The 23,396-nt window shown below is 44.5% G+C and overlaps 1 protein-coding gene across 2 annotated transcripts; it reads right to left on the bottom strand.

Annotated features, from left to right (window-relative positions):
• Nucleotides 1-2,111: 2,111 nt before the first annotated feature.
• On the bottom strand, nt 2,112-23,330 carry FNBP4 (formin binding protein 4). 2 transcript variants are annotated; one of them, XM_081170397.1, is made up of 17 exons: nt 23,102-23,330; nt 15,748-15,840; nt 14,148-14,284; nt 13,709-13,892; nt 13,232-13,379; nt 12,561-12,690; nt 11,622-11,963; nt 10,550-10,748; nt 9,835-9,959; nt 8,776-8,880; nt 8,065-8,198; nt 6,920-7,095; nt 5,981-6,300; nt 5,291-5,435; nt 4,935-5,191; nt 4,280-4,437; nt 2,112-3,465 (listed from the first exon to the last, which is right to left on the bottom strand). In XM_081170397.1, the coding sequence occupies exons 1-17, from the start codon at nt 23,223-23,225 to the stop codon at nt 3,375-3,377; spliced, it is 2,868 nt and encodes a 955-aa protein (XP_081026523.1). In that variant the 5' UTR covers nt 23,226-23,330; the 3' UTR covers nt 2,112-3,374. The 2 variants fall into 2 exon arrangements, with proteins under 2 accessions (XP_081026523.1, XP_081026524.1); XM_081170398.1 differs by lacking the exon at nt 8,776-8,880.
• Nucleotides 23,331-23,396: the final 66 nt, after the last annotated feature.

The following is a 23,396-nucleotide window of genomic DNA, read 5'->3' as shown; positions in this document are numbered from 1 at the left end:
CTTCCTCTGACTCAGGCTAAAAGAAAGATATTCTACCTCAAGCGCCTGGCAACCCTTTCCACCGACCCATACGAAGCTGAAAGGCTTCTATGGCGACACAGCTTTGGTCACTCACAACAAAACGCCCGCAGACGCACACGGGACCGGCGCGCGCGCCTGCTTTTCATAACCGTCGACGGGAGGCCGCTCGCTCGCTCGCTCGCGGGCTGAGCCAATAACATTCGCCCAATCTCGGGACGGGGGGCAGGGAGTGGCAGGACTTGCTGCCTACCAGATATGTGACTCTCGCGCCCGCCCCCTGCCCGCCCCTCAGTGCTCTCAGGAGCGCTCCCCCCGCCCCGGCCGCCTTCTTCCCCTCTTCAGTCTTAGCTACCACTACTCAGAGGAGGGGGGGGGGGGCGGCCGGGTAACCTAGCTACCAGCCACGCCAGAACCAGACAGGTTGGGGGTGGGACTAGCCGCTCATTGGTCCGTCAGTGCGGAGTGGCAGCGGTACAAGCCATTGCTTGAACTAGGACAGCTTCTCGCCTGGTGGGGTTTGGGGCTTTTTTCGTGCAGCTGGGGAGGGACCTCTTGCTTCTGTCCGATCATTGTCGTTTCACAGTTTTATGTCTCAGTCCGGGGTCGGCTGGGGCCATTTTGGGGGGGTGGAGGGCATCTGTTTGTCTCGAGAGACAATGGAGCAGGTGTGTCAACTTGAATACCTGAGACTTCCGGATATAGAGCAGTATATTAATTTATAATAATAATAAATAATAATATATGGGGGGATAGTTAAGCCCCGCTCCACATAATCAATCACAATAGCACACACACACACTATTTGAATGGCAATGCCCATCAACTTTTTTGGGGGGGGGGAGCTGGCCCCCTCAAATGTTTTATTGGGGGGCCTGAAGGGACTTCAGCCCCTAGGAGTTGACTCCAATGCAATGGAGTGCATTGCTGGGGGTGAAGACATACCGTTGGAGAATCATAGCATTAGCAGCACCGAAGGGACTCCCCCCCCCGGGGGGGGAACAAGCCTGGGCAGTGTGTATGGAGGTCCTGGTCTGCCCAGACGACAAGACTTCGTTGCTGTAGTCCAATGGAAAGTAGAGCAATATTTTTGGCACCAGCTTGGCTGCAAGAGTTGCAAGGTGTACAAGGCACCATTCTACTGCCTTGGAGACTCCACTCCGGATAGAAACACTAGAATTGCAGATTTGGAAGGGACCACGAGGGTCATCTAGTCCAACCCCCTGCAGGAATCTCAACGAAGGCACCCACGGGAGAGCAGCTTTTTTTTACTGATTGCGCGGGGGGGGGGCACGCTGCTTCCCTGCCCACACTTGGCTACACCCATGCATTGAGCAAAATAAAGGCAATTACTGAGCTACACAAAAAGGAAATTTGCAGAGAATCATTTAAAAATAGATGCAGGAAATATTTAAACACTGTAATTTTATTCTGAGTGCTGTTTATTTACTTTTCACTTGTAATTACCCTGCAATTATGGAAACTTCCAGCAGAGTGTAGATTAAAGTGAGGAGCAGCAATTATGGTTAGATTGTATTTCTAATTGTAAAAAGACTACCTTCCCATGAGACAGAATCATCCAGGTTTGAACTGCTGTATTACAGAAAAGAGCATTCGGACAGCATGAACGAAAAAGTCAGGACTTTTTGACAAAATCTTGGGAGTCCTTTCTTCCTATGGATTAGCTTCTATGGAAAAGTTTTTTTCCTTCCTTTAAAAAATAAACTTGTAAGAAATTAGTTGTTAGATGACAGTAGTAGTAGAAATTTTAAATCAATTTCTTTGTATACTTGTACACTGTGCTTTTCGATACAAGAGGAAAATGCTTTAAGTGATTAAAAGTCTTCCATCAGATAACTTTAAACCCCGCTGTATAGCTTCTGTTTACTACTGCCCTCCCTTTCAAAAATATTATTGGAAGAAGGGAATTTAATTTCTATAATTCTATGGTTTTACTGAGCAGAGCAGTAGCATGTTTTTGGTATCAACTACTCCCCAACCACCTCTGCGGTATAAAACATCACATTCCCAAGCATATGTCATTGAACTTTACAATTAATACTGCCAATAAAGTCAAAGAAAAATAAGGAAGGTTCTGAAGTATAAAAAGTGATTTTATTAATGTATATGTACAAATTTACAAAGCCAGAAACTGGAGAAATACAAACAGCGTTCAACCATAAACTGCCTTTTCTTTCATTTACAGAAAATCAATACCACTTGATTCCATTTTTAAAAAAGTAAACAAGGGAAAAGACACAATACATTGACAGGTTGGATAAATATTTAGCCTGGCTTTAAATGTAGACAAAGACCCTACTTTTGCTGGAACCTGACAAGAGGGGCTCAGAACAAAGTAACAGAGAAATGCTAATTTCCCCTCTCCTCACTGCTAATGGCTTCTAGTACACATCCACCAAGCAGCAGCTACTGAGATGGGGAACAGTGCTGGATAGTGAGCAAGGAAGAACATATCCACCCCATGCGTTCACCAGTGAGCATTCAGAGACAGGAGCAGCTGATGCAGCAATGTGCAGGCACACAGCTGCTGACTGGCTCGTGCTGACTTAAGTGCTGAGCCAGCTACCCCTACCTCTCTTTGCCCACCAATGAAGGCATTAGGAACAACCCACCAGACAGTGCTCAAGTGCTCAGTGGAGGAAGCTGAAAATTGCTTTCTGTCCCACCTCACTATAGCCACACCAATGAAACTATTAGAATGTTACAGCACCAAAAGTATATTCTAGGGTAACATTACAGGAAAAATAGCTAGTCTGATACAGGTTCTAGGACAGAAACAAGAACTGATTCTATGAAATGTAGCAAGAGGAGCAATGCTACCAAAACCAAGGTCCTGGCAAACATTAGGAATGGAAGAAGGGGTTCAAATCATGCAGAACTGTGTCTGTTGTGAAAAGAATGTGCATCTTTAATTTGCATGTTCTGTAACACCCAATTGCAAATGGTCATCATCTTGTAGAAATATTTCCAGGAAGTGGAAGAACACTTTTGGGCTTAGCAAGGAAGAGTCAAAATGGCAGGTTCCATTTCCAACTCCACAAAGTGCATTAATAAATTCTGGTACCAGCTCTACCCAGGAACTGGACATGATGGTATTCCACCTTTGTGTGAACTGGGATTAGGAGGAGTTTAAGACAGGAGTGGTCAAGCCTATTCATTATTTCATAAGCCTATTTGCCAAATACACCTCTAAAAGGATTCACAAGTCCACGCAATTTCTCTGTCAGGTCGTTCAACTGAAAAATATGTATCCTCAAAAAGTTACATTTATCCAACAGTAAAAGTTTCTGAACTGTACATGTGTGGTTAAAAAACAAAATAACAACGAAGTTGACTCATGTGCTTGAAGTAGCTTTCCGCCTCTTGAGTCGAGATCGCCAGTCATCAGGCAAAGCCTCAAAATTTGCATTTCTCTCTGCCATACCACTGTGAAGAACAAAGCATTAGGATTGCCAGTCAGCAATAGGAGAACTAAAGAAATCAAGATTTCTGATATTTTCCAGACTGTGCCCATTTGTGAAGGCAACTGATCCCCCAAAGAACCTGCTTTCATGTTTACACAATACCTACTTACAAAGCATGTATCCAACTAGCATGTCCTGCCAGTGCAAAGATTTATGCTTGTACAATGGAAATGTTTCCTTCTCTCCTCCCCTGTCCCTGTCCTCCCCAAATCTTTCTGGAGGGTTGAGTGAACCCTAGAACAGATTTAGCAGGCACATGGGGGGAGGAAGAAGGGAGTTCTGTTGCGCAAACATAAATGCTTGCAATGATGGGATGTGTTACATACCACCCACATTCACTATTATATCAATGCATAGTATGATATAGCACATTAAATCCATTTCTTTTTTTAGCTGCAAGTACATAACATTTCTTTCTCTTCTGCCTCACATACAAGGTTTCCCCCCCAAGGTTGTGCTGTGACTTCTGGAAATTAGGCCTACAAGATGCCTACTGAAACCCCCATATCCACTTCTGTTCTGCATGTGTTACATTCCCCATCTTCAATTTTGCCCAATGCCCCTGAAAACATGACAAGACTCTCCAATCTTCCTTTAAAAAGGAACAGCTATAATTAGACCAACCTAAACCCTGCAGTGGCACAAGTCACTTAAACCAACAACCATGGGCTGTGCCATACTGCACAGAAATCTGGAATCAAATCTGGAAGCAAATCACACTGGGCGATGCAAGGAGTGGGGTGCTATCAGACCGTATCTTACTGTCTCTCTCATACCTGATTAACTGCTGCTGTTTCCATTCCTCAATTCTCTTCTGTGAGATCACATCCCGATCCTCATCACTTGAGCTGGAGTTTTCTTCCTCATCCAGTTCCCGCTGAATGCTCTGCCACTTCTTTACAAGAGAGGGCATCTTCGTCTTTGTTTTTTTTCTCTGCGGGGAAATATTTAGCATGTTACCCTGATGACTAGAGTTAGGCCTCCATGAACTCTTCATTCTCACTTTCGTTAGGGATAAGGTAGGCAAGACAGGAAGGAAAACAATGATTTTACCCATTCTTTTTGCTTAATCTCACATTAGAGTAGATCATAAAAAGTGTTCTGGCTAGCAGAGCACACATCCCAGCACAAAAGCCACAATGGCCCCCAAACAAGAAAACAAACAGAACCAGCTTGGTATCTCTAAGGTGATTAGGCCTCAGGGGAGTTGGTGGACTCAAAGACCTAAAAAGAGCACCTCCTTCTCTAATGTGTATCTGAAATCCCAAAAAAGCTTCCAGTTTTGAAGCTGCCAAGTTACTCATTCCGTACCTATTGTCATACTAGATGTATCAGTTCTAAAGTCTAGCAGAGTAAAATAATACACATTTCAACCTATATGTCCAATTTTTGGCATGTACAATGGCAGGAAGTACAAATTTAAGTACTCACCTTGCCAGCTCTCCTAAGCTTCTTTGACTTCTCTGGAGGTAGTGTTTTGGGTGGCGGTGGAGACAGTGGAGGTGGTGGTGGAGGCGGCGACAGCTGTTCTGCGGTGCTAGTGGCAGGAGCGGCTCCTTGTGTAGGAACTGGCTGTGTGGTGCTGGCAGAAAGACCAACAGGCACACTACACTCAGAATAATTCATGAGTGCCGGCTGTGTTACTCCAAGGAAACTCTGTTGCAAACTCACCCCTGGGGTCTGAGGGCCTGTATACACAAAGGGGGGGGGGGAGAATGGGAATTATTTCCAAAACACTTTTCCAGGGATATCAAGCAGCTAAGCAGAAGGATGTGGATGTTACTCACCAACACCTATGACTGACTGCCCATAGAGCACTGGACAGCTTCCAATGGTTGCTGCTCGTTGCACCAGTCCAGCACTAATTTCAGAAGCTTTTCTCTTAAGAGATTTAGTGGAGAGAGGTGCAGATACGTTGGCCTCAGAGTTGGCCTGGAAGCAGACAGATGTCAATTAGTTTGGTTCTTTTAAATAGTCTCTGTACATTTTTGGAACATGCATGTCTTTTCTTATAAAATTCCATGTAGTTTCAGGGAAATTGTCTTGGATGTGTAGGAGCTTTTAGACTAACAAATCAAATCACTGCAGATTATCTGACGGGCAATTTTAGTTCTTGTGAAAAAGCAACATTCATTTCCTCTATCTGAAATCATTCTGTTGGCTTCTCACTTTGCAACATCACTATCACAGCATGTATTTCCATATTGTATATGGGTCACACAAATTCGTTTTCTGACACACGTTTTACAAGGGACTTTGGCACAAAACTTGAATGGCAGAAACAAACTACTTTTCATTTACTGACTGCTATAGAAGATTGTAGTAGAAAGTTTATGCTACAGGCGGCAAAGAGGGCAAGACGGTTTTACAATATAAAATGCAAGAATGCAGAAGATTCACAGGTCAAACCTGCATACAATCCATGCCTGATATTAGCTTTTATAGAACTGCTAGAGGGTCCAAATGCACTAACTTACTTGGCTGTTGGCAACTGCTGGTCGGAGAAGAGGTTTCAGTACAGCATCTTCCTCTGTTCCTGGTGCTGGTGGTTCCTCATCTCCTTCATCCTCCATCTCTACTTCCTGTATTTCCCCATCTTCCCCTGGTGGGGGAGGGGGTGGGGGTGGCGGTGGGGGAGGGGGTGACTCTGGAGGGGGTGGCGGCGGTGGTGGCATTTCCAAAGGTAAAGGGGGCTGAAGTACAGGGACAGAGGGCTGGAGCACAGTCCAAAATGGACTGAGAGGCACAAGAGAGGTAGCTGCAGTTTGACTAGAAAGAGGCTCTTTAAGAAGAGACCCTAAAAATGAAAAGAAAGAAAGAACGAAACCATGTAGGTTTTTTATATTATCCCATACCTGCAAGAACTATCCACCCATCTTAAAACTTTCCTTCCACTGTTATGCTGCTTCTTTTCAGAGAAGAAAAACTTCATTGGGAAAGTATTATAATGATCCCACTAACCAGCCCCCAATTTTAAAAAACAAAATGGAAAAACAATACAAGCAGAAAGAAATTATACTTCCCATGTCAATATGGGATGGGGGTATGCTATATGAACCACATGCATAACAATTGACAGAGATATCTCTAAAGTTGGGTAAAGATGAGTGTGAGGAACTTGTGGCACTATGGATATTGCTAAACACAGGACCACAGGCCCTAACACAGGACCACAGGGCTTGTTAGCTGTGGCTGACGGGCACTCAACACATGGAGGCCAGCAGGTTCCCCATCCTGCACTAATGCACTAATTTCAGTTCATCTCCACCTGGCTGAATACTGCAATACAAAGGATTTCTGAGCAATAGCCTTTAGTAATTGAATATACTTACGAGAATAACAAGGAGACTACCTTCTTAAAAACATTATTCCAAATTGGGTTAACTTTCTTTTAGCAAACCCTCAAGGTCCAGTACCTGTAGTATTATCAGATGATTCTGCACCAGACTCCATTTTCTCCTTTAGTCCTTGTTTAGGAAGAGCTTCCATTTTATTCTCTAGGATTTGCCCCTCCTCTTCCTCCTCCCCATCTGGGAACTCCCATTGGGATTCGCCTGATTGTTCGTTAACATAGAAATAGCGTCTATGATCCCTAAATCACAAGAAAGAAAACAAGGTTTTATGCTCTCGCCCCTGCACTGACACAATGATATAGTCCTCTCCCGCGACAGCGGAGTGCTCTCACAGGAAGAACCTCTTACAGTAGGACTGCTGTTCACAAAGGCAACAAACAGCTTTGAGGAAGGATTTGCAAGATGGGCTTACTCCAAACTGTTTGCGCTGCTGGCTCTGTGATCACAGACCTGACCCTCCACTCTAAAAGTAGAGGGTTATTGAAGCAGCTTGTGGCTGGTGTGCAATTAAAGGTTCAAGGATGCATTAGGAAATAGACTTTTTAGGTAGTCTCAGGATTCATTTCCTTCCAGAATAGCAAAAAGAGAAACAGCCCAATTTATGAAAGATGGCTGCTCCCCCATGGACTGCTGCAGTCACATTTATGATACTCTTGGTGTCAGACATAGTGAATTGCTACTGAGAGGGAGAGGATCTGGGAGCTGAAAAACAAAAGAGCAAAGATTTCAAATAAACAAAAAGAATCAAGAAAGCCAAATATAAGAAGAAATAGTTTGGTCTGACCTGCTGGCAGGAGACAGTTATCTTGTTCTTCGTTGAGATCCTCAGTGAGGGAGCTTTCCATAAGGACACAGGCGTTACTTGGGAGCGGAGTTCCTGAGATCCTGCAATGTGCACAGAGCTCTCGCATGCGCGACCCCCCAAGCCCGCCCTCCTTAGCGCATTTACACTCAAGAGTAAACACCAGCTCTGTCCAATCGCGGAATCAAATCCATTTCAACACACTTAACACAGACTTTATATTTCTCCAATTTTTGTGGCTGGCTGAAACTCTGTATGTGCCAGAGGCTCTCTGCCCGCTCAGCACCGCTAAGTGCAGCTGCTCTCAGTCTCCAGACAGATGACGGCACGTCGGCAGGTGGTGATGGTCACAAATCATGTCTGAGATGTCAAAGGTGAAAGGTGAAAAGGGGAGAAGAGTGCGTACCTGTCCCAGTGGCAGGACCAGCCTTTAGGGGCGGCGTTTATTTCATACTGTTTTAGCTGTTCAGCTGCATCTTGCAATTTGCGTTTGAGGTAGTTTCCTTGGAGAGCTCCTTCCCGCCAGTCTGCAATACGGGTCTATACCAAGCAGGCAAGGGAAAATAATGAAAAACCTGTAGAGACAATTGGTCTCATGCACATCACTTTCCACTTAACTTTGCAGTTCTACACAGTGGGTGGAATTCAATGTCAGTTGTTGTGTTTGCACACACATGACAGCTTCCCAGATAGTACCATCTCCTCCTCTCCTAACCCAATGTATGCTGTTCTGTGGGTTCTACTGACCCTCCTGTGCCAATTTTGGAGGGCACAGGGGGCATGCAAGCGAGAGGGCTGGGAAGCCCAGTTGCACAAGGAAAAATCAGACTGGTTAGATGAATCTCACCCAATGTTAGTAGCACTAATACAAGAGTCAGCACTAATGACAAAGAACATGATGAGAACTACATATAGATCAAGAAAGCCTCCGATACGTTACTGGACTAAAGCATTCTGCTTGAGGCCCAAGGGGGAGGGAGCGGGAAGGAACGAGGGAAAGGAAGCCTGTTATCCATGCCATAATACTTAAAACTTCCTAGATTCCTATCACACTGCAATGCTGCCAGTTGTTTGGCTCCCTATGATTAATTTTCAATAAAAGGTAAACTTTCGTTACCTCAGTCTGCAACAGTAGCATGTGGAAGTTAGAGATGGATTGTCTACTGATGCCCAAGAACTCCAGCTTGCTTATCAACATGTTGGCCAGCTCTCCAATCTGAAACTGCCAGAAGTAAAGCAAGCAAGGGGTCAATAATTTTGTGCTAGTCACAATGCACAAGGCAATTGCAATGCTGAAGTGTACAAGACACCATCTGTTTTAACAAAAAGAGGTGTGACCTGACCAGTAACTTACAATTGGCAAAAAATTGTGCCAAATTCTGAAAGTATGCTCTGCCCACAGCATTAGCAGCCATTTTGCAGGAATACGTTGAGGCTATCTAATATTTTCTCTACTTTTAACTCGAGTGTTACACATGGATAATCCATATGGCTAATGCAACTATTTTCAATTTATTCTCATACAAGAAGAGACTGTCCCATTTCCCAGTGCCAATATCTTCTAAACAGCAACACTTAATACAGGGATAATGGGTACAGGGAACACACAAAGAACATAATGACTGAATGCTATTTCCAGCTAAGTATTTCTGACAGACATTAACAACTGCATTTAAGTGCCACACCTTCCTAATTCCCATCAAGAAATACCTTATTTGATACTATACCTGACACACATCACTAAAAAGCAGTATCAGAAGCACCCCTACGGAACAATAACCTAGAAGAATTTCAAAACTACTCTGCACAATAAAGCTACACAGCTTTGAAGTCTCCTAGCCAAGGTTAAGTACTGATAGGGATCTAAAGGCCAATATAACCCACAAGAAGGGTGGCAGTTTCAAACTGAGTTGAACTATAAGCTTCATGTGTACACATTCATTGTGTGCTCAGATTCCAGACAGTCAATAATCAATTGCATACTTTAGGTATCTCCAATCAGTACAGCAGCACCTAATCATGCCATGGAAATCATGTGTGGCAATTTCAACTGACTGAAGAAAAGATAAAGTAAAAAGGAGAAAAAAGCCAACTCAATTTGAAGACATTTGGAATTGTGTGAACTGCCTCAAGTAATATTGCTTAGGTTTCACAGCAGAACCATAAACCCACATACCTTTAAGTCCTGCTCCTCATCTTCTGCTTTGAAAGTCCCTTGTGTTTTCACTTTGTCTTGCAATTCCTCTGTGTCTGGCTCATTGTCCGAGTTCTGCTCAGCCACTTCTGGTTCTTCTTTCACCGCTGAACAGAAAACAAGAGGGGGTGGGGAGTGTTTGTAAGTCATTCTCCATTTAGTGCCCAGTATATCTTCCCTTTTACAATGGACTGGCATAGGTAAGAATGATAGGCAACTTACTTGGGGAAGGGTGGGGAGGAGAATCCTGCCTTTTCAACCTGCTATGTGGTATTATGTTTTTCTTTAACACAAGAGGAGACCATTTCAGACCCTGGATTGGAATTATTGGCGTGACCAGTATCTTCCTACCTCAGTCTTGGGGAGACACACCTAATACCCACTTTAAAAACTTAAGGGTGGGATTCACCTAAGGAGCCCATCAGCAGAAGCTCTGGGCAAGGGTTTCTGCTTGTGCAACGAGGCTTCCCCCTCTCCCCTGTCTCCTCAAATTGGCTCAGGGGCGGAGGTCTGGAGAATGTGCAAAACAGCACACAGGGGGAGGAGAGGAGGGATTGTTCCATCTGACAAGCTGAAATGGTTATACAGACAGAATGTTCATAATAGTGCAATGCTAAATTCCACCAATAGCTTCCCTCCCTAGTAGCACTAGATATAACTTAAGAGCCAAAAAGGGTCCTAAGCAGAAGACTCTTACCTGCTTGTCCAGGTTCAGGACTCTCTTGACCTGTCTTGCTAGACCCTCGGCTGGTGGATTCTGGGCTGGCAACCCCAAAGAGCTTCCATTTTCCTTGCTTGGGTAGCAACCGTCGTGCTAACTCTGACTGACTTCCATCAGAAAGTGGACTGGAACCCGAAATACTCCCATCACCTTCTTCTAAAGCACGTAGCTCTGCCTATAAGGCAAAACATTCTTTCAGTGCTGGGGAACAACTTATTTGTTTCTCTTCTTATTCCTCTGCATTTGTCTACATGTCCATTCTCCCCCTTTTATTTTACACAGCTAGTACAACTTTTCTGGAGAGAGATTACTTCAGAGGCAGTAGGCTTCAACATTGCAGAAAAATAAGACATTTATCTTTTTCATGAAGTTATGCTGTTAAATGCAAAGGTTTCACCTGCACCTGCTTAGAGACAAACTCAGGCTGCTTGTATAGTTGTAAGAGGTTGCAAGTGTAGGATTGCTACTTGTGCACCCTTCTTAAACTGTCATATATTGAAAAGGAAGAATCAAGATGAGGAGGCAGGCAAGCAAAGATAGGATCAGGGCCTACTCCAGTCAAGCTGTCCACTCCCCACCACAGGACCAACTTTACATTTTATATAATTCATTTGTTAAGTATTTTAAAACTATAAACTTCTTTGGATGCTTTGGCAGAAAGGTGGTATATACCTGCAATAGATCAATCAAAATTAAAGACCAATGGCAGGCCAGACACAACCTTAGAAAGAGTGGGGGGGAAACACAATATAAAAAAGTCTTCTCAAAGTGTTACACTACTCAAACCACAGTTCAGTACTTTGTGACTAGAAAAAACAACACCTCCTTAAGACAGCTAATGACTGTTGTTTGCAACATAACGAGGAATGAAGGAAATGCCTTGCCCTCTGCTGTTCTCAAAATTTCTGCATCATTTCATTGATTTGTTTAAAAAAATCCTGCATAGCCCTCAGTGAAGTTTCAGTGGTGGACCATTTATCCAATCGACAGCAGAGAGAAGCAAATGGCTCATAGAAGAGTTCCCACAACTTCACTGCAAATGACTTACCTTCTTCCTCTCCAATACCATCTCTAGCTCAAGAGTATCCTGCTCCTCTTCCTCTTCTGTACTCTCCCCTGATTGCACCACACTACACAGGTCCTCCTGAGAAGGGTCTTCCCCAATATCTCGGTTGCCTTCCAGCTGCTGATCAGCAACAGTTGCTACTTGCTCTGGTGCCACATCATCTTCCACCAATGGATCCACCTCCTCCTTACAGATAACCTTCCGCCTCCAGCGCTCCTCTTCCTCCTTCACCACCTCAGGAAGTAGTGGAGCCAGCAGTGATGCAGCCACTCCCTTTTTCTCTTCTTCATTACTTGAAAGGGCCTGAATACCTTCATTCACTTCCTGTGAAGGCAATATGATTTTGCACCAAATCATTAGCTTCCTGCAGTCAGTCACAGAGAACACAAATAACCTACTTAAAGAAAAACAAGTTTCTAGTTCTCATTCTGCAAAGTTTGCTAGTGTGTGTGCCCAGTATTTAACAAAGGCCCTGGAATCAGAGTTTCCAATGAGATGATGAGAATTGCTCAGAGAATAAAAGTTTTATTTTCCAGACTTAGTAATTGAAATCCTTTTAAACAGAAATGCCAGAAACTAATCGAGGAACTTATACATGCAAACGCTGTGCTCTTCCACTGAGCTATCCAATGCCTCCCATCCTTTTATGACTCTCTTGAATTATCCATATGCAACAAGACAGATCTGTCTATAATTTATTTATAAAACCCTGATAATATGACTTATGCTGTGAACATGCTCTGCACAGGAGTTCTTGCTCTAAAGTGCATGCAGTTCATTCTTTCTATCTTGCCATCTGGAAAAATAAATCAGATGCCTACACAGTGCAAAACAAATAGAGAAAAGTGGGGTTGCTGTTTTTTTCTTCTCTTAAATTTCCATTAAAAACAACTATTTTAAGCCAGTCAGGCAAATACTAACCTTCTTCAATTCACGCTTCACAAGAGTTGCCCTACGTCCAGCACTGCTAGCAGCTGTAACACCACCACCTTTTCCCTGGGAGCTTAGATCTGCAACCACTTGGCAGTTTTCTTCAGCATCTGTCACAGAACTAAGAGAAAAGCAAATTCATCAAGGGAAACTCAAGAAGCACCAATTCACTCTCCTCTTCTGTGTCAGGAAAAAGCAGCAATGCAAAAGCCAGCTGCAGGTGGCTGGAATGCAAAACAGGATGTTGATGTCTGGGACTGTACTAGTGGAAAAAAGGGGCAGTCTATTCATTGCACTGAGCACCGGATGTTAGCTCAGAGTGTCATCTGACCTGTACTGGAAGTACAGGGGTGGAGTTTAGACTCTACTGCTGGAAACTGGGGAGTGCAGACACGTTTCTCTGTACTGCTGGAATGACAGGAATAAAAGACATGTAAATAGATTTCTGTCTGTATCTTTACCCCTCCCTGAGGGAACCAGGGAGGAGGGAGGAGAGTGTGTGTCCCTCTCACGCTGAGTGGGATCGCAGATAGTGACCTTGCCTGTATCCTGCCGGGAGACGCAGACGGGGAGGTCAACAGGATCTCAAGCCGAATGCCTGGAGAAAAGGCCAGTGACCTCTGACTGCGGCTGAGAATCCTGACATCCTGTGCCATTCTTACCTGGGCTGGTAATGCTGGATGCCCTGAACTTGTGTTGCAAGGTACTGGGGCAGCTCCCAGGTAACCTCATTAGTCTGAGTATTCCAGTAATAATAGCAGCCTGTGTTTTCATCCCAAACTTCTTGCCAGTCTCCCATCTCCACTCCAACTATAGGAAGAAAGCAAGACTTCAGTGAGCATCCTCTCCAATCTGAGTATCCTCAGCTTTGCTCTATATACCTAGAGAAGATTGCAATTATATCCTCTCTCATCACTCTCAATTGTTATCCCACCCAACATTCACCAGCTGCCTTTAATAATCCTTTGAAGCCATAGACCTGGGCAGATTAGCCAGAAAAGGCTCCCAACTTTCATCTTCACACCACAACCAAATTGCTTTCGGTTAGAAAAGACATGGTAATTCATGGATTATCAACCCTTGCAATGCCTCTAGTATACAAGATTGTGTAGTAGCACAAGCTATTACATGGAGCTCACCTCCTGACAGGGAGCACTGAGTGTCATATTGCCACTCAGCCACCTGGTCTGTTCCATTTGCAGTTGCCAAAACTAGACTGGAAGCAGACTCCTTGGGTTCTGGGCGTGGAGGAGTTGGAGGTGGAGCAGTGGAGGGAACAGTGTTCTCAGCAGGCTGTGAAGGTGCTGTAATTGCATCTATTTCCTTTAAAAATACAAATAAGATAAAACAGGACATCATTTGACTCAAAAAATTAAGAGCATTTAAATATTTGGTGATAACGTAGAAAGAGAAATTGTCAACCCATACATCAAAGATTTAAAACATCTATCCATCAGTCTAAGGTTGTACACCTTTTCATGGAAACTGTAATGTATTGCTGTGAATATCTGTATGTTCTACCCAAGTTGAAACAACAGGATTAATTACTTAATGAACCAAAACACAATTCCTACTAACCGCTAGGAAGTTGGCAAGGGTACTGTCAATGTCTGTTGAATTATTGCCATTTGCATCTGTAGTCTGTGCTGGTTTCTCAGACATCTCACTGTCTTCTTCATCGCTGTCTTCATAAGCGCCAAGTAAACATAAGCCACCTAGAACAGAAAGTCAATGTGACCAATGTGACCAAATAACCTACACTTGATCTTAGCCAAAAGGCCAAGAAGCCCTGAAAATTTGCTCCAGAGAGTCCTCCAGTTTTTGAGGATGTCCAGGGGGGTGCAGGGGATAGGAGGATAAAGTTTCATTGTGCAAATGGAAGTCAGCTGTGCTACTGGAACAGCAATGTTGGATACAACCAGTCTTCCAGACACTGGCACTAGTGTTGCTTTCCCAAGTCTCACCTCACTGCACAGAATAAATTATCTGTCAGAGACATCAGAGTGCCTTGCACTAATGTCAAAATTCTTTTTTATCCACAAAAGACAGTCCAGTTGTCTTTGCTTTATCACTAGTATGTGAAATAAACTCTGGAAAGATGCTTTCCAAGTTTTTCCTGTAAGAATAAACAGCTCATCTGCCCTAATTTTCAAGGAATGGTTGCATGGAAAAATCTGAAAAAGCAGGCAGTAGTCCCATAGTCCTGAAAAGACAAGTTCAGTCAAACATAAATAGACTGAGGGGTTTTTTTCATATTAAAGATGGCATTGAGGCCAAAATTCTTAATGTTTACAACCTTCTATAATCTCTAAATCCAATCAGCCCCCTCTAAAAATGAGCAACAAGCCACAGTAAAGTACCCCTGGTATTTCTAAAGTAAACACAAGACAAAACGTCTGTTAATAAACAACACTAAAGACATCTGTCAGGAGCTGGAGTCAGGCATAGGTCAACAATAAAACAATATAGCAAATGATGTCCATGAATATAGCAAATGGTGTCAGTGAAGTCAACTCTATTCAAAGAAACAAAACAGTTCAGTCCTGGTGGTCACAGCAACCCTTCCCAGTAGGTCTTGCCTCAATGAAGCAGTTGCAAGGATTGAGGATCTGTCTTCCCACCACTCTCTAAGGTTCCCCCCAACTTCCTCCCCCAGCAGCCTAAAGCTTCATCATCTTGTCTCTCGTTGCTGTGCTCTCTTAATTTCTCTGCATGTTCTGAGAGACCAAGGGGAAAGGGAGCTGCTTGCAGCAGGCAGGGGAAACTGCATGCATTCTTCAGCAGCCTGCCTCATCTCTATCTCCTGGTCCCCCTCCTCTCCTATCTGAATCTGAACTTCACTCTGCCACAGCCTCTTCCTGCTCACTAAACCCTGCTGCCTCTTCATCTTCTGACACCTCCTCCTCTTAGTTTGCTCCCTCTTCTCCCTCGGACCACTCGTCATCGTTCCACCACCAAGAAGGCTCTGAGCCTTCTTCCCTTGGGGGTTCCCCAGCTGCTGCCTCTGACTACTCCTCTGCATCCAGCCAGTCCAGGACAGCATCCTTCTCTCACAAGGATTTGTTTGTTGCTTTCATACTGTTCTTAAGATTGGTAGACATCCACTGTATACCAATAACTTGACCTTTGTAACTGCAGATTAAGCTAGTACTAAAAGGGAAATTGAGAAAGGTGCTACCTGTTGGTTTGACAGCTACAGGCCCAAGAGGCATGCTAGCTTGAGGCGGGTTTAGGGCTGTCCTTGGAGCCTCTTCAGTCACTTCAAATTCATCTGGAAAAATCAAATGCAAAGAAACAGATGAAATTGGAAACTATTTTCCTTCTTGGTTTGCTCATACCATGAAGAGAGGAGAAAAAGGTCACATGAGTGGGCAAAAGTTTTCTTCATATCTCAGCTCACTAAATTAAGATATGATCATTTGAATACAACCATTCTTAGAAAGGCCATTCTTAACACTTTATTTTTAATTTTCTATTACTATAACATTTGTGAATCAAAAAAGCTCCAAAAATGAACACCTATTTTTAACTCACAGGTCCAGCAATTAAAGTTCCCCCTACAAATTCATTAACTAATTTAAAAAGCTTTAAACCAGTAATTTGTTTATTGAACTGAATAAAGCACTACACTAGTTGCTGTGGGTCCCCACTTGTATTTTTCAATTCAAAACAAACCCCTAAAAGTGGCTAACAGCATTAAATTGGTAAAATAAGCATTAAATACAAAATTACAATAACTAAAACAAAGGTAACACAAGTTCAAAAATTCAGTTCTACAGCAGAAACATATGACAGTTAATACAACACCATTAGATATTTGCCATAATTTGAAGAAATAGCAAAAATTCTACCATAACAAAAACAAAAGCAACACTTAAAGAGACTAAAACGGTATATAATTTAATTAGCATAAATATTTAAGTAGCAATCCCAGGGGATGGGGGGGAAATACTTAAAACACACTGGAATGAGATATAGATATAGGGAAACTCTCTATTTAGGGCACAAGGCCCTATGCTAATTAGCTTTTTGTTGTTTTTAATCAGTTTTAGAAACAGCAGCATGCTGCTAGAAAGAGCAAAACTAACTATATCTTCAGTTTTGGCCAATTACAATCATAACATCATTTTTGGTAGAGGCATCTTTACACCATTCTAATAATTTCTTAGCAACTTGCCAGAAGATTCATTTTACTGTGAAATATATAAACAGCTGCATGACATATAGTCACCTTCTCTGATTTTCATAGCATGTGCGTCATAACACTTTGTTGTGGGAAAGCACAATCTTTGCCCCCAGTTAGAGTAATCATTGTTACTGAATGCTATGTAGAATGTGGTTGCCTGAGTGTTAAGACATTCCACCTGGGTAATTCCTGTGCTGTTACAAGTGAGAAGACACAAATTCCACACTGTTTTAATTATTGTGCCTGACCTTAAATGTGCTACTACAGCACAAAATCACTCATCTGATTCTATTCATCTCTAAGTCATCCCCTTACCACCACCCTACAAAACAGCACGTCCTTCCTCCTGGACCCCATTAGCTGGGGATAGCCTGTAACACAATCAATGACATTTTTCTTACGAGTTACTAGTTTATAAATACCCTTTAAAAAAGGTAAAGTAAAGGGACCCCTGACCATTAGGTCCAGTCGTGACCGACTGTGGGGTTGCGGCGCTCATCTCGCTTTATTGGCCGAGGGAGCTGGCGTACAGCTTCCGGGTCATGTGGCCAGCATGACTAAGCTGCTTCTGGCGAACCAGAGCTGCACACGAAAACACCATTTACCTTCCCGCCGGAGCGGTACCTATTTATCTACTTGCGCTTTGACATGCTTTCGAACCGCTAGGTTGGCAATACCCTTGCAGACAGATAAATAAAATCAGTATCAGAGAAAGGCTACAGCAAATAAATCAGCAAGAATTTTCAAGGCCTTTCCAGCTCAACACAATCATTTGGAATGCCCACCTCAGGAAAACCATTGAGAGAGGCAGTGAAAACCTGGTTCTTTATTAAGCTTTTTGGATAGTGATGCTATAGGTTTCTGGAGGAAACATCGGCATTAGATCCATTTCAGTCCGGTTTCCGTCCTGGTTTTGGGACGGAGACGGCTCTGGTTGCCCTAACAGATGATATCCGTAGACAACTGGATCGAGGCGGGTCAGGACTGCTGATCCTTTTAGATTTGTCAGCAGCTTTTGACATGGTCGATCATGATCTTCTGGACCATCGCCTTGCAGACGTGGGGATACAGGGCATAGCCCGTAACTGGTTGTGCTCTTTTATCTCTGGTCGGGGACAGAGGGTGGCACTAGGGAGGGAAATGTCGTCACGCCACTCCTTGGTGTGTGGAGTGCCGCAGGGCGCAATTCTCTCCCCAATGCTTTTTAACATCTTTATGCGCCCCCTTGCTCAGATTATCCGGAGCTTTGGGCTGGGCTGTCATCAATATGCTGATGACACTCAGCTCTATCTACTGATGGATGGCCACACCAACTCGGCCCCTTACACACTGACCAGATGCTTGGAAGCTGTGGCTGGATGGTTTCGTGGGAGCCGATTGAAACTAAATCCTTCAAAGACAGAGGTCCTATGGCTAGGTCGGGATAGCATGGGGATGAGGGACCAACTCCCTTCTCTTGCGGGGGCCCAATTAGTGCCATTACCTTCCGTTAAGAGTTTGGGTGTAATCCTTGACGCCTCCCTTTCCATGGAGGCGCAAGTCACAGCAACAGCCAAGGCGACATTTTTCCACCTTCGCCGCATCAAGCAGTTGGTCCCTTACCTTTCCCGCCCCGACCTGGCCACAGTGATCCATGCGACAGTCATCTCCAGGCTTGACTACTGTAACTCGCTCTACGCGGGGCTGCCCTTGAAGCTGTCCCAGAAACTCCAGCGGGTACAGAATGCTGCAGCGAGGCTCCTCACAGGGTCTCTGCCATGGGAGCATATTCATCCAGTGCTTTTCAAGCTGCACTGGCTCCCGGTGGAGTACAGGGTCAGATTTAAGGTGCTGCTTTTGACCTTTAAAGCCCTTCACGGCCTAGGACCCTCGTACCTACGGGACCGCCTCGCCTGGTATGCCCCACGGAGAGCCTCAAGGTCCATAAATAACAACACCCTAGTGGTCCCAGGCCCTAAGGAAGTTAGATTGGCTTCAACCAGAGCCAGGGCCTTTTCAGCACTGGCCCCAACTTGGTGGAACGCTCTGTCTCATGAGACCAGGGCCCTGCAGGATCTGATCTCTTTCCGCAGGGCCTGTAAGACAGAGTTGTTCCGCCTGGCCTTTGGATTGGAGCCAATTTGATTCCCTCCGCCCCCTTTTTCTTTTTTCTTTTCCTTCTCCTGCAATGAGGCTCCATTTTAATATTTTAATGTTCCATTATTTTAATGTTGTATTTTATTTTTGTTTTTAAGTTGTAATCACTCATCTTGTTTTTATTATTGCTTGTAAGCCGCTCTGAGCCCGGCCTTGGCTGGGGAGGGCGGGGTATAAATAAAAAATTATTATTATTATTATTATTATATATTGTTTTTATACTGTAATGTATTTTATGGAATTATACAGTTGTCCACTGCTTTATTCTTTGCTGCTTTTATTTATAAGCTGCCTGAAAAGCCTTCAGGGCTAAAAATTGCAGGGTATGAAACAGAGTAAATAAATAATAAAAACCATTCTTACATGCACCTGGGAAAATCCTAAAACAGTTTTCAAATAGGCTTTCGCACTTGAGAAAATATATTATCAGTTCCTCCCAGCATTGTTTGCATAGCAGCTACTCTCTGTGGACTGCTGCTGCAAAACATTCTTCTCACATTGCTGTTTGAAGCCCTAAGTGGCTTAGGCTCCAAATACTTGAAAGACAGCTTCCCAACAGACTATACTGGTTACTAAGATCGGCAAAGGGGGCTCTCTTGGAAGTTCTGCTACCCTCAGAAGTGTGAGGAATGGCAGCCCAGGAGAGGGCTTTCCCTGAGTCAGCCTCTAATTGTGGAACTTACTTCCCAGATGTTTTTGTCATATACAGTGAGGGGGGAAAGTATTTGATCCCCTGCTAAATTTGCCCACTTGCCCTCTGACAATGAAATGACCAGTTTATAATTTTAATGGTAGGTTTATGGTAGCTGTGAGAGACAGAATAACAACAGGAAAACCCCCAGAAACCCAGAAGACAAAAATCAGAGATTGATGTGCATTATAATGAGTGAAATAAGTATTTGATCCCTTTGCAAAAGATGACTTAGTACTTGGTGGCAAAACCCTTGTTGGCAATTACAGAGGTCAGACGTTTCTTGTAAGTGGCCACCAGGTTTGCACACATCTCAGGAGGTATTTTGTCCCATTCCTCTTTGCAGATCCTCTCCAAGTCAGTAAGATTTCGAGGCTGATGTGTAGCTACTCGAACCTTCAGCTCCCTTCACAGATTTTCGATTTTCGTCAAACCCAAGATTTGACAATACATGTCCCGTCCATCGTCCCTTCGATGCGGTGAAGGTGTCCTGTCCCCTTAGCAGAAAAACACCCCCAAGGCATAATATGTCCCCATCCATGTTTGATGATGGGGATGGTGTTCTTGGGGTCGTAGGCAGCATTCCTCCTCCTCCAAACATGGCAAGTTGAATTGATGCCAAAGAGCTCGATTTTGGTCTCATCTGACCACAACACTTTCACCCAGTTCTCCTCTGGGTCATTCAGACGTGCATTGGCAAACATGTGCTGTCTTGAGCAAGGGGACCTTGTGGGCTCTGCAAGATCTCAGTCCTTCATGGTGTAGTGTGTTACCAACTGTTTTCATGGTGACTATGGTCCCAGCTGCCCTGAGATCATTGACAAGTTCCCCCCATGTAGTTCTGGGTGGCTTCATCACCGTTTTCATGATCATTGCAACTCCACAAGATGAGATCTTGCATGGAGCCTCAAACCGAGGGAGGCTGACAGTTATTTTGTTTTTCTTCCATTTGCAAATTATTGCACCAACTGTTGTCACCTTCTCACCAAGCTAGTTGGCAATAGTCTTGTAGCCCAGTCCAGCCTTGTGCAGGTCTACAATCTTGTCCCTGACATCCTTGGACAGCTCTTTGGTCTTGGTCATGGTGGCTACTTTGGAATCTGCTGGATTGATTGCTTCTGTCGACAGGTGTCTTTTGTACAGGTACTGTAACGAGCTGGGATTACAGGTAAGACCTCTCCCTTACAGCAGGTGCTTCTAATCTCAGCTCCTTACATACAGTGAAGATACCAAGTAGCCTGACATCTGGCTGGTTGATATGATAGGGGATCAAATACTTATTTCACTCATTATAATGCACATCAATCTCTGACTTTTGTCTTCTGGGTTTCTGGGGGTTTTCCTGTTGTTATTCTGTCTCTCACAGCTACAATAAACCTACCATTAAAATTATGAACTGGTCATTTCTTTGTCAGAGAGCAAACGGGCAAATTTAGCAGGGGATCAAATACATTTCCCTCTCACTGTAGTTTCTGCCATATGCTGAAAACACCTAGGCTTTGACAGTAAAGGTATATTGTTTTGCGGCACTCTCCTCTTTTGGTGAATCTAAACTGTTTTGGTTGGTTTTCCTGTTCTATGTTTTATAACCATCAACATTTTAGTTGGTTTTAATAACTATATGATTATATTGTTGTAACCAACCATGGGTGTTTCTGGTGACGAGTTGGTAAGAAAACTTATAAATGTGTACATGCATGCACAAATCAGTGTACATTGTGCTTTACAAAACAACAGCTCCAAGAGAAACAAATAGAGCTTGCAGTCTAAATAACAATGGGGTACATAACAATGGAAATTTTAGCAAATAAATAAGCTAAAAGATGCAGATTTAATTATACACTGATGTTTCTATACATGCCTACAACACCCATATTCTGAAGCTACAGGGTACATACTAAAGCACATCTGGGTCTGGTTAGTGCTTGGCTGGAATGCCACCTGGGAAGTTGACAAGATATAAATACAATATATATTACATAAATAAAAATGACAACACCCAAGAATAAGGGGATGTACATAATATGAACTATACTACACTGTACTGGTACCAGGATTGCTGGAGAGCACAAAAAGAAAATGCATCCAGTCACCTGTCCAGATCATTCTCTCTCCTACCCACCCCACAGGCCAAGTTTGACAGGTGGGTGGGGCCGTCTACCTGTCAATCACCAGGCATCACAATTACATCAGATGACCCATTTTTGCCTACATGGTTTAGTGATGATTAGCTGGTCATTGAGTCTTGTGGAGCACTATGCATGACGCTTGGCAGGCTGTACAACCTGTGCACAGAATTTCCCAAGCTCTGACAATCCATTGATAGCCAGTGCTTGGGCAGCCCTGTGCAAGGAATATAGTAGAAAAAGCTCCTTTAATCCAAGCTCTGTCTGTAATAGACATCAGATGTAGGGCAGGTGGGTGGCTTGGCTGAAAGGATCCACTGAGCCTGTGGACCAAAGATTCCCCACTAATGTCGTAGAGTAACATGGAGTCAGCATCCTCCTCCATCATACACCAATACTCCTCACAATACACCCACTATGCACAAGAGCACTACACTAATCCCTATTGAAATGGCAGCATCAGCCCAAGCTAAAGTTTCACAGGAACCAAGCAATCTAGGTAGAACAGCAGACTGAACAGGAACTCAGAAACATTGTGTCTCCTGTTCGGTAGGCTAATCCCACAGGCACAGGTCGGATCAAGAGAAAAAAAGGAAGCATCTATATATGTATTTTGTGTACAGGATACAGCAATCACCACCTTGGAGAACGAGAGGGTCAAGACTAGAAAGACAGCACAATCCTATGGGAATTTACCTGGAATTTTAATTCCATTGTGCTCAATGATGCTAACTCCCAAGTAAGCCCACACAGGATTTCAGCTTTATTTCTTTACACAGCTTTTGCTAACTAGATTAAAGGGACAATAGAATTAAGCTAAACATATCGAAGAACAAGAGCCCGGGAAAGGAGTGTGTGTGGGGGGGTGTCTAAGGAAGCAGAGCGAGTACCAACAAACACAGGCAAACTGACTAGGAGGCCTGGAAGAAGGATCTCCCAGCCTCAGGCTTCCCGTCTGCAAAATGGGCAAAAGCAACAGCCAGGTCATCCAGTAGTGGGAAGGGCGACCAAGATTAAGAATTTGAAAGAGCCCTTGGGAACCTCGTAAGATAAACAACGAGGACTAAGATAATGGTGTTGACACAGTGGAAACGATGCGCCAGTGCAAGGAACGGGGCCAGAAGGCGGGCAGCCGGACACACCCGGGTGACACGATCAACCACAGGGACCAAACTACTGCGGCAAAGGCGCCGGGGGTGGGAGGGGGGCTGAGAGGCGGCCTTATAAACAAAGCCTTAAACGCCCCCCCCCCAAAAAAAACCCCTGTGCTCTCGCGGTGGGGAAGCGCCCCATTGAGCGTCACAAGACCAGGTATCTCTTTCAGCGGAAGCCCCGAAGGGACACGAAGCCCCCCGCCAAGCGCCTAGGCCGCGCGGCCTGCCTGCGCCCTCACCCGCTTCCGACGCCGAGTCCCCATCGCCGAGTGCCGCTTCTTCCCGGCCTCCGCGAGGCCCAGGCGGCGACAGCTGGAGAATAGGCCTGCGCCCCGCTGGCGCCGCCCGCGACTTCTTCCCCATGGGAGCTGCTCCGAGCCTCACTCCGCGCGCGCGAAGGAGACGCCGCCGGAGAAGGCAGAGGGAAGAGGCCGGACGAGGCGGAGAGAAGCCTGCCTGTCCGCCGAGGGTGGGGCGGAGCGCAAAGGGTGTCGGGATGCCGGGGCGGGGCCTGCGCCCAGCGCCGCCCAGCGC

The sequence above is a fragment of the Podarcis bocagei genome, assembly GCF_964188305.1.
Source record: "Podarcis bocagei genome assembly, chromosome: 1".
Taxonomy (NCBI): Eukaryota; Metazoa; Chordata; class Lepidosauria; order Squamata; family Lacertidae; genus Podarcis; species Podarcis bocagei.
This window is presented reverse-complemented; position numbering and strand designations above follow the sequence as displayed.

What these genes read in the sequence shown, in the direction of transcription:
- FNBP4 (XM_081170397.1), bottom strand. Translation starts at nt 23,225, where the DNA reads ATGGGGAAGAAGTCGCGGGCGGCGCCAGCGGGGCGCAGGCCTATTCTC. An exon ending in TGTAGCTGTCAAACCAACAG is followed by an intron (nt 14,285 to 15,747) that starts GTAGCACCTTTC and finishes TTTCTGTTCTAG; the next exon opens with GTGGCTTATGTTTACTTGGC. An exon ending in TGCTACTGTTGCAGACTGAG is followed by an intron (nt 8,199 to 8,775) that starts GTAACGAAAGTT and finishes TGCTTGGTATAG; the next exon opens with ACCCGTATTGCAGACTGGCG.